At 35.0% G+C, this 13664-nt stretch overlaps 1 protein-coding gene across 1 annotated transcript; it reads left to right on the forward strand.

The window, feature by feature from the left end:
* Positions 1 to 2316: 2316 nt before the first annotated feature.
* LOC122014905 (indole-3-acetaldehyde oxidase-like) lies at positions 2317 to 13424 on the forward strand. Its single transcript, XM_042571416.1, has 10 exons — positions 2317 to 2685; positions 5127 to 6896; positions 8066 to 8325; positions 8483 to 8692; positions 9597 to 9815; positions 10546 to 11511; positions 12205 to 12297; positions 12428 to 12526; positions 12732 to 12921; positions 13026 to 13424. The coding sequence occupies exons 1-10, from the start codon at positions 2553 to 2555 to the stop codon at positions 13253 to 13255; spliced, it is 4170 nt and encodes a 1389-aa protein (XP_042427350.1). The 5' UTR covers positions 2317 to 2552; the 3' UTR covers positions 13256 to 13424.
* Positions 13425 to 13664: the final 240 nt, after the last annotated feature.

Genomic DNA, 13664 nt, shown 5'->3' on the forward strand with positions numbered 1-13664 from the left:
ACGAGGAACTACGGAAGAGTACATCGATGTATAATAGAAGAGCGTACATGATTTTCGAATGACGAAAAGCTGAGGAGGAAATCTACTCAAGGAAAAGGTCGAAGTTGAGTTCGAGTGAACTCAACTCCGGATAACCGGAGTATCATCCACGTGAAGAAAACTTGTTGGAGGTTAATTTGCCTTGTGAAAGACGTCTTCCATAACCTATGGAGGCACGTTCAATGTTTCAAGTAAGACGCCTTCAAGTTTATGGAAGACGTCTTCAATAACTATTAGCCGAATAATACCTATCCTATTAAAGACGTCCTCGAAGGCGTCTTCAAATCACGAATAATATTTTCAAGAGTTATAAAAAGAACTCTGGACCTAAAAATTAAAAAACAACTTTATATTTATTTCTTAATATCTTTATGAGTTATCACATAGTATGAGAGACTTTTTCATCTTGAACGAAGGAACTAAATTTTATAATTAAGTAAAATACTGAAATTTTCTTTTATGTTATTTTTTAATGTTTAATTACTTAACTAATATTACATGCTGCTCTATTCAAATAACAAAAGTTTTTTTTTTTTTAAAAACTCTAATTTCAAATAATTGATCTCCTCTTATCAGCCCCATGAACCAACAAGAAAAACACAAAAGTAAAAAAAAAAAAAAAAAAAAGAAGTACAACCGGCGACCGCACAAGTTGACCACATCAGGGGTCACCTCCTGCGGGCGCATGAGGCGAGCTAAGATATATAGTCTCATGTTGTCTCTCACAATCGCGAGCATCTTTGGGGGAAATGCGCTGCTTATAAGCACGAGTACCTTTTGGCGTCGAGCCCTCCTAGGGCTGTGTTCGATCATTAAAATATGAAATATTATGATATAAATATTTTGATCATATATATTAATGATTAATAGTTATTTGTAATTTATTTTTTTTCATATTGATCTAGGATGGATAGGAATACTAAGACGAATGAATTATCTGTTTTTATCACATTAATATCTTTGAGATAAATTAGGAGGGAGGAAAGAATTTTTTTTTCCAATTTGAATTGACTGAACAAATAATAATAAAATAATTTTTTAATTCTGTTAAGTTAAAATCTTCTATCTCAAAAATAATGTGTGTTCCCTCATCGATCGATCGGACGGAATAGATCATATCTCAAAAATATAATATACATCATGAAAGTATTATAATCATCAGATCAATAAAAAAAATATAAAAATATATTATTTTTAGGACTAGGAATCTCAACTGCTAACCATTGAATGTGGCTATGTTTTTTTTTTCCATATTTTTTTATTTCCGTGCTTTCAAATAAATATGATTTGAATGTCCTAGAATTCTTAAGGCTAAGGTGGTGACATTAATGATGCCGGCCTTATTAATATAACAAATTAGGTGTTATGATGGTGGGCCATATTGGAATGGGTCATATTATGTATAACTAACATAAATATAAATAAATAAATAATACTATTTTATGATTTAAAAAAAAATGATTAAAGCGGTATATATATAGATGCCAATCGTTGAATGATCTCTAGAAAGCTAGGAATAAGTTCAAGAGGCTGAGGTTATGAGATCGACGTGTAACCAATTGGAGTCCAAAGTTTCTTCCACAAGCAACGTAGATACAAATGGAAAAATCTATTATAATTAAATTAAGTTTATTAAATATGAGAAAATTCATGTTGCACGGGGCGTGCCTACGTGGGCAGAGGCCCCTCACTCGCGCAGGCGTGCGCGCTCAAAATTTTAAGTGACGTTAGGTGTTTTTTTTAAAAAAAAGTCGTTCTCTTTTGAAAATTCAAAAGTAATATTCCCAAATATATTTTTTCTTGTCTTTTGAATAAAAAAGTATTTCTATTATATATTATATTAAGTGAGAGATTTTTTTTAATCCGGAATTAAAGTGATAGTATTAAGCTTATTTTAATAATATTATTATACAAAGTTAAACTCTTAATTCTGTAAAAAAAACTTAAAAAATCAAATTTAATATGATTTCAAAGAATTTTGCTCAAACGTTTATCACTTTTCCTCCTTACTCGTATGTGACTAGACGCCTTAATTGCTATTGCTATGTAATTTGAGCTTTTGAATAGTCAATAATCTACATTAATTTATGCCGAAAGGGATCTAGCTTTATTGAAAAGGATTTCACTTTGAAAAAAGAATGACAATTTTGAAGATATGAGGGGCATTTTAATAAAAGAAGCAGAGGGGTATAGTTGGAATTTTGATGATTCTAGGTACGTTTAGGCAGTATTAGCTTGGAAAATAAAGCGAGGCAAACCGTTGACCAAATCGACGAAGGAGCGAACACACGAAGCCCTCGCGTTCGACGGGGAGCCATAGAGACGTCATCCCGAGTGCTACTGCCTGCCATGCAATTTGACATTTTGATCTGATTGTCCCCTTTGGTCTTTGCCTTTGGTCGAGATGGCGACGGCGGCAGAGCCGAGTCCTCCTGCTCCATGTTGCGCGACGATAAAAGGCGGCGGAGACGTAGGGTTCCCGTGCCGTGGCAGAGGAGGCGGTTGCGCGAAGGATGGCTGGGAGGTTGGTGTTCGCTGTGAACAGAGAGAGGTTCGAGTTAGCCAAGGTCGATCCTTCCACCACCTTGCTCGAGTTCTTGAGAACCCGCACTCGATTCACTGGATCCAAGCTCGGTTGCGGCGAGGGTAAGCGACTATACTCTCTCTCTCTCTCTCTCAGATTTTGTTGATTTCGATTTGGAAATAGTCACTTGATTCGTAAAGGTTTTCCTTTCGGTCGGCTTGGTTGTTTCCTTGTCGAAGATGAGCGTTTTCTTGCTGCCGAAGATGTGTGTATTACTTGTTCACGTAATTTTAAGGCTCTTCTTTCTTGGAGAAAAGATGCAATTTTTTCTCTGAATTGGAAGTTTCGTTAGTTTTAGAAGATGAAAGGCGTTTCTTGGTTCTTCATTACTTTTGTCATCTGAAACTTCGATGTTTCATTTTTTTTTTGTTTGGTTGATGGCGAATTTGAACGGGGAATTAAATGTTTTGCGTTTTTTTTTAAATAATAAAAGTGTTGACTTTCAACTGCTAGAAGAAGATTGAATCTTCCTGTTTTTACTCTGGGCTGTTTCATTTTTTGAATCTACCTGTTATTCGATCGAGCTGTTTCAGTTTTTTGGATATCAGTAGTCTTGATATTTCCATCTTGGGTTACATTATTTTTACAATTTGTTTCATTGATCGATTTAGATGAGAGAACTCAACCCATCAACTTGTGTGACTTTATCATTGGTAGTAGTAGTTCACTCATCTAAGGCTATAAGGCTTCTTTATTAGTCAACAACTCACCATGTGTGACTAAATTTAAGTGTCCTTTACTTATGGCTTGTCATTCTATCAATACCTAGATTCAATTTTATACTTTAAAATAATCCCTAATTAATGCATGGTAGGTCACGTACACCTTTTCAGTGCCGCATCACACATAGGATTAGGTCCGCTATGATAAGAACCGACCTATCAATTTGTGAGGCCCACCACTGATTTAAAATGCTAAAACCAAGTTTATAGTAGTTGCAAAGTTTATAAAGCTTCTTTATTACTCCATAATATGTACCTTTTAATCGTTTTAGATACATAAAAGTAGTGCAATTAAAATAATATATCATTCATAAGCAATTAAATATTTGTCTTAATTGAAAATAATCAATATATTTCATGGTTGAAAATAATTAAATTAAGTTATTCAGTTTAAAATTATAAGAAAAGAAAGAAAAATTCATTTAATTTAAATATTTTAGTAATTTTGTATAGGGTTGGTGGCAAGAGTACATAAATATTATATAATCAAATCTCAAACGATTGCAATTTGTTTTTGCTTTTATAGTTTTATTATTGAGGTGGTTTATAACAGTAACAGGGATGTATCTAATAAACTGGACAGTCAGTAAACAATCATCTCAATGAAGGTTAAGCAAATGGATTGGTTGATGCAGTGTTTTGTTGATTAGGCTTATGTATGGTTATCAGGTGAGCTTTTAGGAGACTTAACTATAATATTATGGCTGTGATGTGAACTATATAAAATCAGAAATATGGAGTGAGAAAACATCATAATAGGAGTAAGTCTAATCACGTTAACAGATATATTAATTTGATCGAAATGATAATAGGATACGAGATAATACGACATATGATGTTAATTTGTTTGAAATGATGATTGGTCATCAAAGGTGGGGGTTTAGTGGTTCAATGATTGATGAGATTTTATAATACTAGAATGGATTTTTTGTCATTGCAGTTCCAAGATTGATGCAGCATGATTTAAAACTTTTGAAAACACTCATTATATTTGGAAAGAGTTTGAAAAGTTATAGCATTTTATTTTATTTTTTTTGACAAGACCAGAGGCTTCACAAGTTGTTAATCTATTTGGCTGAATGAAAACATTAACTAATGTTTATAAAAAATTCCTACATCGGAATTTGATTTTTTTTTAATTGTCCAGTTAGTTTAACTGCTTCATTTTCTGTTGTCTTTTCTAATTGCTGTATGTTTTTCAAATGTTCAATTAAATGGTTTAATTGAATACTAATAATCCAAAATAATAGGATTAAATTGAATCTAGTCAGTGTTTCTGAGATTTTAGACCGAAATTTCATTTTGACAATCCATAAACACATATTTCTGTAGGTTTAGTTGCTGATTTTCAGATTATGGTCAATTTATCTATAAATTTTCTAAATTAGTGGCTTCACATGGCCTCATATGGCACTTTGAGGATATATATTACTTATTTAATTTTCATTATAATGCGTTAACATTATTCTGGTCATTATATTTTACTTAATTAGTAATAAATGTAGCTTGGACTTTAAGATTCAGTAATTAACTTAAAATTACTAAATCAAGACATGACACAACATGGTATCTGGTTTTCTTCATGTGTAATCACTAAACAACTCTTGAAGCATTCTTCCAGATGGCATGCAAGTGGTGACACTACATTTTGTTCCACAAATATAATCTATGTTGATAAATGGATTAATTTTTTCAGTTATTGGTTGCCTAGTCGTTCGCACAATAAACTCAGGCATGACATTTCTTTTGTTTTAATGGAATCGGGTAACTTAATTGTGCAGGTGGATGCGGGGCTTGTGTTGTTCTTCTTTCTAAATACGATCCAGTTAGTGATCAAGTGAAAGAATTCAGTGTTAGTTCTTGTCTTACACTACTTTGCAGTATAAATTTTTGCTCTGTTACCACTACTGAAGGACTTGGAAATATCAAAGATGGCTACCATTCAATTCATCAGAGGTTCTCAGGGTTTCATGCAACTCAGTGTGGCTTCTGCACTCCTGGTATGTGTATGTCACTCTTCTCTGCCCTTACAAATGCAGATAAGACTGATGGGCCTGAACCTCCCATTGGATTCTCTAAGATTACCAAATTTGAAGCTCAAAAGGCTATTTCTGGCAACCTTTGTCGATGCACTGGTTATAGACCCATTGCAGATGTCTGCAAGAGCTTTGCATCTGATGTTGATTTGGAAGATTTGGGTCTGAATACATTTTGGAAGAAGCCAGAGGATGCAAATGTTGATAAACTACCTCCTCACGACCAAGGCAAAATTTGCACTTTTCCTGAATTCCTGAAATCTGAGATCAATTCCTCTATGGGTGCCTTAGAGAGTTCCCAAGATAGTGGCTTGCCAGAGTGTCAGTGGTATCGGCCTTCTAGCCTTGAACAAGTCTATAAACATTTGAATTCCAATGAATTTAATGAAAGTCATGTTAAATTGGTTATGGGTAACACAGGATCTGGCATTTACAAGGACAATGACCTGTATGAAAAGTACATTGATCTCACAGGTATACCAGAACTCTCAGTTGTCAAAAGGGATAGCAAAGGAATTACCTTTGGAGCTGCTGTGACAATTTCCAGGGCTATTGAAGCACTGAAAGAAAAGGATAATACTGTGCTCCATTCGGGTGGAGAATTAATCTTTTGTAAAATTGCTGATCATATGGATAAGGTTGCTTCTCCCTTCATCAGAAATATGGCTAGCTTGGGCGGAAATCTGATTATGGCACAAAGAAATCAGTTTGCCTCAGATATTGCTACAATACTTCTTGCTGTTGGATCAATTGTTTGTTTTCAGACCACTTCGGGGAGGTTAATTATTTCACTTGAAGAATTTCTTAAATTGCCTCCATGTGATGACAGAACCATACTCATAAGCATACATATTCCTTATTGGAGTTCGGCAATAGATTCATCCTCTGCAACTAGCAAGGTCATGGTTTCTGTTCCTGAAAGTGATTCCAGTATTCTGTTTGAAACATACCGAGCAGCTCCACGCCCACTTGGGAATGCTGTTTCTTATCTGAATTCTGCTTTCTTGGTTCATGTTATTTCTGATAAGATCTCTGGGAATCTTATTTTACAAAATATACACTTGGCTTTTGGGGCTTATGGTAGTGAACATGCCATCAGAGCAAGAAAAGTTGAGGAGTTCTTGACAGGCAAAATTCTCACAGCCTCAATTTTACTTGGAGCCATTCATTTACTGAAAGAGGCCATAATACCAAAAGTAGGCACTCGTCATTCAAGCTACAGAGCAAGTTTGGCCATTACTTTTCTGTTCAATTTTTTTCAACCACTTGCCAAAGAATTGGTTGTGGCTGAGAAGATTAACCATGTGGATATATCTAGTGTTGCTACAATTACTGATTATCCAAATGGTAAAACTAATGGGTTTGAGGACATAATGCAACCAAGGACACCAAAATTTGAACAACTCAGCAATCCTAACGTCATCTTATCTTCAAAGCAGTCAGTTGAGTTTAGCACAGATTATCATCCTGTTGGCATGCCTATCAAGAAAGTTGGAGCTGAAATTCAAGCCTCTGGTATATGTTCTGGAGTTAGCTCTTTTTTTATACAGAGTTTTTTTGTTGTCTTTTGGGTGCGTACTGCAGTTTTTTTATACAGAGTTTTTATTTTCAATATATAGTAACGTCTTTTCCAAATCTAATGTAATTCTTAGATATGATACAAATCTGCAAGTGTTGCAGAAGATATGATTATGCATCTGTTCATTCTCTCTTAGATTTCACCTTTACATCAACTCATGATATTTAAAACTATAATATTTTCAGTTTTATTGTGTGCTTGGACTACTGAACCACAGAGGCCTCATAATAATATGACAAAAATGGTTATGCTTAAGTTACCAGCTCATATAGTTCTTCAATTGAATCACACCTGTAATGAATATTGGAAAAAATGTGAGCTCAACTTTACTGTAATTTGATCTCCATCCAGGGGAATTATTATGATAGTTTTGGTATCTAGACAATTTTTATCTACAGGCATTTTTTTTTTGTACTTGATCCCACTTAATACCTAGTTGTCCACTATGATAATCTTTGAAAGGATATCTACAATGATAGTTTAAGAATATTAAACACTAGACTACTTAGTAACCTAACACAAGCATTCTTATTGATCTAGAATTGAACTGAATATTACTTCACAAAACAGGATAACTGAATGTTTCTTTTGCAAAAAATATAGTTAGAAACACAGAGAAATGCTTTTGTTCTTATCTTTAGTTTCTAAATAAAGAAATTCTCGCAGCAAGTAACTTTAATTCTATTTTTATATGATTTATTACATAAAGGAGTATTTTTATGAGTTATTCTCCAAATATGGATACATTTTCCAACTCTAATTATATTATATTTAGAAATTAAGATGCTTCTTTTCATATGGTTTTTTGTGTTATTGATTTTCTACCTGTAGCACGATGTGACTGTTCTTTCAATCGCTGTCTTCTTTCTTGGGGGGATTTTTGATTACTAAAGCTTCAGATTTTGATTTGATGGAAATGAGAAATATTATACTTTCTTTCTGAATTTGTGGGCTTGGAAGAACTTTTAACTCTTTCTTGTGTGGTTAATAATGGTTTGCTAAATTACACATCATTATCATTTTACAAATGTTACATTTGTTTGGCAAGGTTATAGTTTATGTAGTTATCACTATTTGGTTTTACTAAATCTTATTACCAAACCAGGTGAAGCAATATATGTTGATGATATTCCTTCTCCTAAAGATTGCCTTTATGGAGCATTTGTGTACAGCACACGTCCTTTGGCTCACATAGAGGGCATTACGTTCAAATCTACACAGGCATCACAGAAAATCGTTGCTTATATTGGTGCTGGTGACATCCCAAAACGAGGGGAAAACATTGGATGTAGTTTTGTTTTTGGAGATGAACCACTATTTGCTGATTCTTTGACTGAATATGCTGGTCAATGTCTTGGTGTTGTGGTATACCCATTCTCCTCTGACTAGTTTATCGCTATCTGTTTTTTGTGGAGTATTTCACAATTTAGTAGAGTTAATTGTCGTCAAATAAAAATATACATTCTAAAAAGCAGTACAAAGAATGCCACCTGAGCTACATCTATTTATTTGATTGCTTTAGGTAGCAGAAACACAGAGATACGCCAACATGGCTGCTAAACAAGCAAACGTCCAGTATTCCAATGAGGACTTGGAACCTCCAATCCTATCCATCGAAGATGCTATCGCAAGGTCAAGTTTCTTTGATCTGCCTCCCGCAATCTATCCTAAGCAGATCGGTGATCTGACCAAAGGAATGGATGAAGCTGATCATAAGATTCTCTCAGCCGAGGTAATTTGATGTACTTTTTCTCACAGTTTGACCAAGATAAATGGTAGTAACTTCCTCATCTTCAGCTTGGCTAGTGTTTTCACTGGCTATTTTATATTCTTGGCATTTCTAGCTATGTGTTTGCTATTGGATTCTTTTACATTCTTTTTTGTATTTCCTTAATATCTCCGATGTTGTTTGTGAATCCACCATTCTTCATGCCCTAGTGACAGAGTACATGACTATTTGATGTCTGTTGCATATGCCTCCAGAGGGGTTTGCTTGCCACGTTCATAATAAAGTAATAGAATAAAATGCACATGAAAAATTTATATCCGCATGCTTATCTCCTTAGTTCCTGGCCAATATTATTTAAAGACAAACCATCTACCATAGTAAATGACAAAAAAAAAAGACCAACCATAATTTCTAAAGGTAGTCTCTGCCAGATAATTTATTCTTTAGAAATTCCAATTTTGCGGTAATGAACTTGAACAAGAAAATTTTCATCTTGTAGTTAATCAATAATTGGTACATCAATGAACAGAAGAGCATAAATATTTAGTGAAAATGACATTTGGTAGTGGTGCCACAATTACATTTCTGTAAATTTCTGACATTAGCTGTATTTGCTTGTAATCAAAGATGCTTCTAAGATGATGGCCACCTAGAAATAAAGTGACAATTCTGAAGTTAAATGATTGAAATAGTTATATAGGTGCCACCTGGCATTTTGGAATACTAGTGTCTAGTACGACCTATCTTGCTCACATGGCGGCACACTGATCTTTCTAGACTCTGCACTAGAAGTAGCATTCTGCTTCTTTTAGTATGATTTTGATTTAGTTATCCCAAGAAACAGCATGAGTAATTTTCCTGTGTTCTGTTACGTTTCTAATTAACTGTTTGTGATGGGTATCTACAGGTTAAACTTGGTTCCCAACATTATTTTTACATGGAAACACAAACAGCTCTTGCCATTCCAGATGAAGATAACTGCATTGTGGTTTACTGTTCAACTCAATTGCCCGAGCAAACCCAGGGTGTGATTGCAAAATGCCTTGGAGTACCGGAGCATAATGTTCGTGTAATTACAAGAAGAGTCGGAGGAGGTTTTGGCGGGAAAGCACTACGAGCCGTGCCGGTGAGCATCAAAATTTACAAAAAAAAAAAAAAACTATTTGAAGTATTTCATATGGATATGACCCAATATTAGAGCTATTTTGTTTTCATTTTTTACTGGAGAAATGATAATGATCATATAATACAGAGCAAAGAAGTCTTTGGATAACATATATGCTAGCATTACCCTAGGTGAAGCATGATCTTATTTTCGCCTCTTTGTATCTATTTGTTTTAGCTACCATGTATTGTCAGAACAACATGTCTTGCCACTATCACTCACATGACATGACATTTAGATTACTCGTGTTTGAATTTTATTAGACATTTCTGATTTCCCTATTCAAGATTGTATATTTTTCATCCAAGAAGACCAATGCAATTCTTTTTGTGATAATGCAATATACAGAAAGTTAAAATAGTAAGGCCAAATCCTTAATGTTATATGAGACACCATATGCATTTACTATTATATGAGATTGTCCTAGAAATGGTTTATAATGATCTGCTATGTTAAACTGAAATGTGTTTAATCTTCTTTCATATAATTGTAACTTCTGGTATTTGGTGAACTTTACTTCCCACATATTGGTGTTTAGGAAACTACAAAAAGATTATATCTCTTAGCTAATGTTTTATTGAGAACTCAATTAAGATAATATCCTAATATGCAAGGTAGTTCAATTATTTTATTTTTGGCAGCAGTTTATTTAATGCTGTGTTAAAACTCTAAAATATGTTGTGATATATAGATAGCAGCCGCATGTGCTCTTGCAGCATTTACATTGCATCGTCCAGTTAGGATGTACCTTGATCGCAAAACAGATATGATAATGATAGGAGGACGACACCCAATGAAAATAAACTATTCTGTGGGTTTCAAGTCTGATGGGAAGATTACAGCCTTGCACATTGATTTATTTATAAATGCAGGCATGACAATCGATCTTAGTCCACTTATTCCATCTGCTGTTATAACAGCTTTGGAAAAGTACAATTGGGGTGCTCTCTCTTTCAATATCAAGTTATGCAAAACGAATCTTACAAGTAAATCAGCCATGCGAGCTCCAGGAGATGTACAGGGATCTTATATTGCTGAAGCTATTATTGAACATGTAGCAGCTTTCCTATCCATGAATACTGATTCTGTAAGAAAGAAAAATCTGCACACCTACGAAAGCCTTAGGTCATTTTATGGACCCAGCAGTGGTGATGCTTCAGAATATACTCTACCTGGTATAGTCGATGAATTGGCTTCAACAGCCAGCTATCTGCAACGCCTTGGAATGGTCCAATATTTCAATAATTGCAATAAGTGGAAAAAACGAGGAATATCCTGGGTACCTATTATATACCGTGTTACACCAAGGCCGACGCCAGGGAAAGTATCTATTCTAAATGACGGCTCAGTAGTTGTTGAAGTTGGAGGTGTTGAAATAGGCCAGGGGCTGTGGACAAAGGTAAAGCAAATGGTAGCATTTGTTCTTGGACAGCTTTGGGATGACGCAAGTTTAAATCTTTTGGATAAGTTGAGGATCATCCAAGTAGATAGTTTGAGTTTGATTCAGGCAGGTTTTACTGGTGGAAGCACCACATCTGAATCAAACTGTGAAGCAGCTCGTCTTGCTAGTAGTATTCTAGTCAGCAGATTGAAGCCACTCAAGCAAAGTTTAGAAGAACAAATGGGTTCAATCTCATGGGAGACCCTAATTTCCCAGGTGTGCATTTACATCTCGAAGTAGATTGACTATTATTTAGTCATTGTTGTAGCTCATTTCTGTAATTCATCTCTGGCACTCTTATGTACTGCACGGGGAGCAAGTGTTCATTTCCATATCACTTATAATACATTTAGTAGTTAATTGCATACTAGAATTAAATAATAGAAAATTACAACACCACCTCTTCTATTTAGGGGAAATGCTTTCATATCTGCCAGACAAAAAAACAAGTTTAAAATTTTTAAATTGTCATATATCTTTATCTTTACTCTAAGGCCAGTAAGGTCAGTCAGTCATTGTCATGTAGATAAAATAAAAATAAATTATATGGTAAGTTTTTGGATGCCTTAATGCCCTTTTGGTGAAAGATAAGTTGTTCTTAAAGCATTGGCAAGAATATTACTGCCAATTGAAAATTTTCGCTTACAATCAACAAGCAAACACTAACTGCCATATATATTTATCTTTCATATATTCTACTTAAGAGTATCGTCTGTCTAAACCCACTTTCAAATGTTATTGGTCATGAAAATGATGAAACAATTTGGAAACCTACAATGCATTTGTTTTTCATGAAGTAGTAGTCAGTCTCACATAATACATTTTTTTCCTCTTTTGCTACTTTGATGGTATGCGCCTACTTTGGAGTTCATCTCTAATTATTTACATTCCATTATGAATTATGCACAGGCAACTATGCAAGCAGTGAACTTGTCAGCAAGTGCTTATTGGGTCCCTGAGAATAAATTAGACTATCTGAACTATGGAGCTGCTATAAGTGAGGTAGCTTCATATAATCATTGGTGTTTTCACCTTTAATTCCATTGCTCATAACATTATGGTGTTGCAATAGCCCGCTTTATTCAAGTTTAATTTGCATTCTTCGTAACTTGTGATTTGGTGCACAATGTAGGTGGAGGTTGATATTCTTACAGGAGCTACTACCATCTTAAGGACAGATCTTACTTATGACTGTGGGCAGAGCTTGAATCCTGCTGTGGATCTAGGACAGGTCTGGTGGATGTTTCCATTGAATCTCTTCTTTCATCTGCCTTTTTTGTCTATTTTTTTTTATTTTTATCGTGATAACAGCAAAATGTCTCTCTAGATAAGGGGCCATTTGGATCTCAGTGTGCAAATTTTATGACTGCAATATGCCATTGGGAACCCATAGTTCTTTTACTACAAATTAATCTTGCTATCTCTTTTTTCTGCAGATTGAAGGTGCCTTTGTTCAAGGAATTGGGTTCTTTTTGTACGAGGAACATGTGGAAAACTCAGATGGCTTGGTAGTTTCAGACGGTACTTGGACATATAAGATCCCTACCATCGACACCATCCCGAAGCAATTCAACGTTAAACTAATGAAAAGTGGGCATCACGAGAAGCGTCTACTTTCCTCAAAGGGTATGAACACGAATTTTGTTCACAGTTATTTCTCTACTATGACAACTAACTCTACTTTGAAACCTGAATCTGTAAAGTAGCTGATAAGCTTCTTGCATGTGCAGCTTCCGGAGAACCACCACTGCTTCTGGCTTCTTCAGTTCACTGTGCGGTTCGAGAAGCGATAAGAGCTGCTCGGGCCGAGTTCTCATCCAACGACGATAAACATTCCACATCAACATTCCAACTCGACGTTCCAGCAACCATGCCAGTAGTGAAAGAGTTGTGTGGCCTCAACACGGTGGAGAAGTACTTGGAGACTTTGGCGTCTTCTCAAGGGAAAGTGGAAGCCTAACAAGCTTGACTTGGTATATACAGAAGCAAGATCAGATACAATATAGTGATTTCCAGGCATCCTTTATTCACTCGAACAAATAGTTATATATCTAGTGAGTGATTCCTAATCTAGTTATATATTTGCTTTGTCGTCTGATGTTGATCAATAAGAAGTTAGTGCCATGCAACTGCCTCTGTTCTCTTCTGAAAACTATCGACATAGAAGACTTCCCTATTGAAAGGTCACCCACAAAATTACAATTCCAAAACCACAAAATAAAATCATTCAATTTAAACATTTAATTACATGCAAAACAAACCTCCCAATTGCTCCAGCCGCCGGTCCAAAGCGTCGAGGTAAGCCAAACCACTCCCGAACCCCGTTCGACCTTATTAATATTAACAAACCAGAGGTTATACATCTTTGG

Source organism: Zingiber officinale, chromosome 1A, assembly GCF_018446385.1.
Source record: "Zingiber officinale cultivar Zhangliang chromosome 1A, Zo_v1.1, whole genome shotgun sequence".
NCBI lineage: Eukaryota > Viridiplantae > Streptophyta > Magnoliopsida > Zingiberales > Zingiberaceae > Zingiber > Zingiber officinale.

Excerpts from the sequence above, each read along its gene's own strand:
- LOC122014905 (XM_042571416.1), top strand. The coding sequence starts at position 2,553 with ATGGCTGGGAGGTTGGTGTTCGCTGTGAACAGAGAGAGGTTCGAGTTA. Across the intron at positions 2,686-5,126 it reads CAAGCTCGGTTGCGGCGAGG|GTGGATGCGGGGCTTGTGTT; the intron begins GTAAGCGACTAT and ends TTAATTGTGCAG. Across the intron at positions 8,693-9,596 it reads ATAAGATTCTCTCAGCCGAG|GTTAAACTTGGTTCCCAACA; the intron begins GTAATTTGATGT and ends GGGTATCTACAG.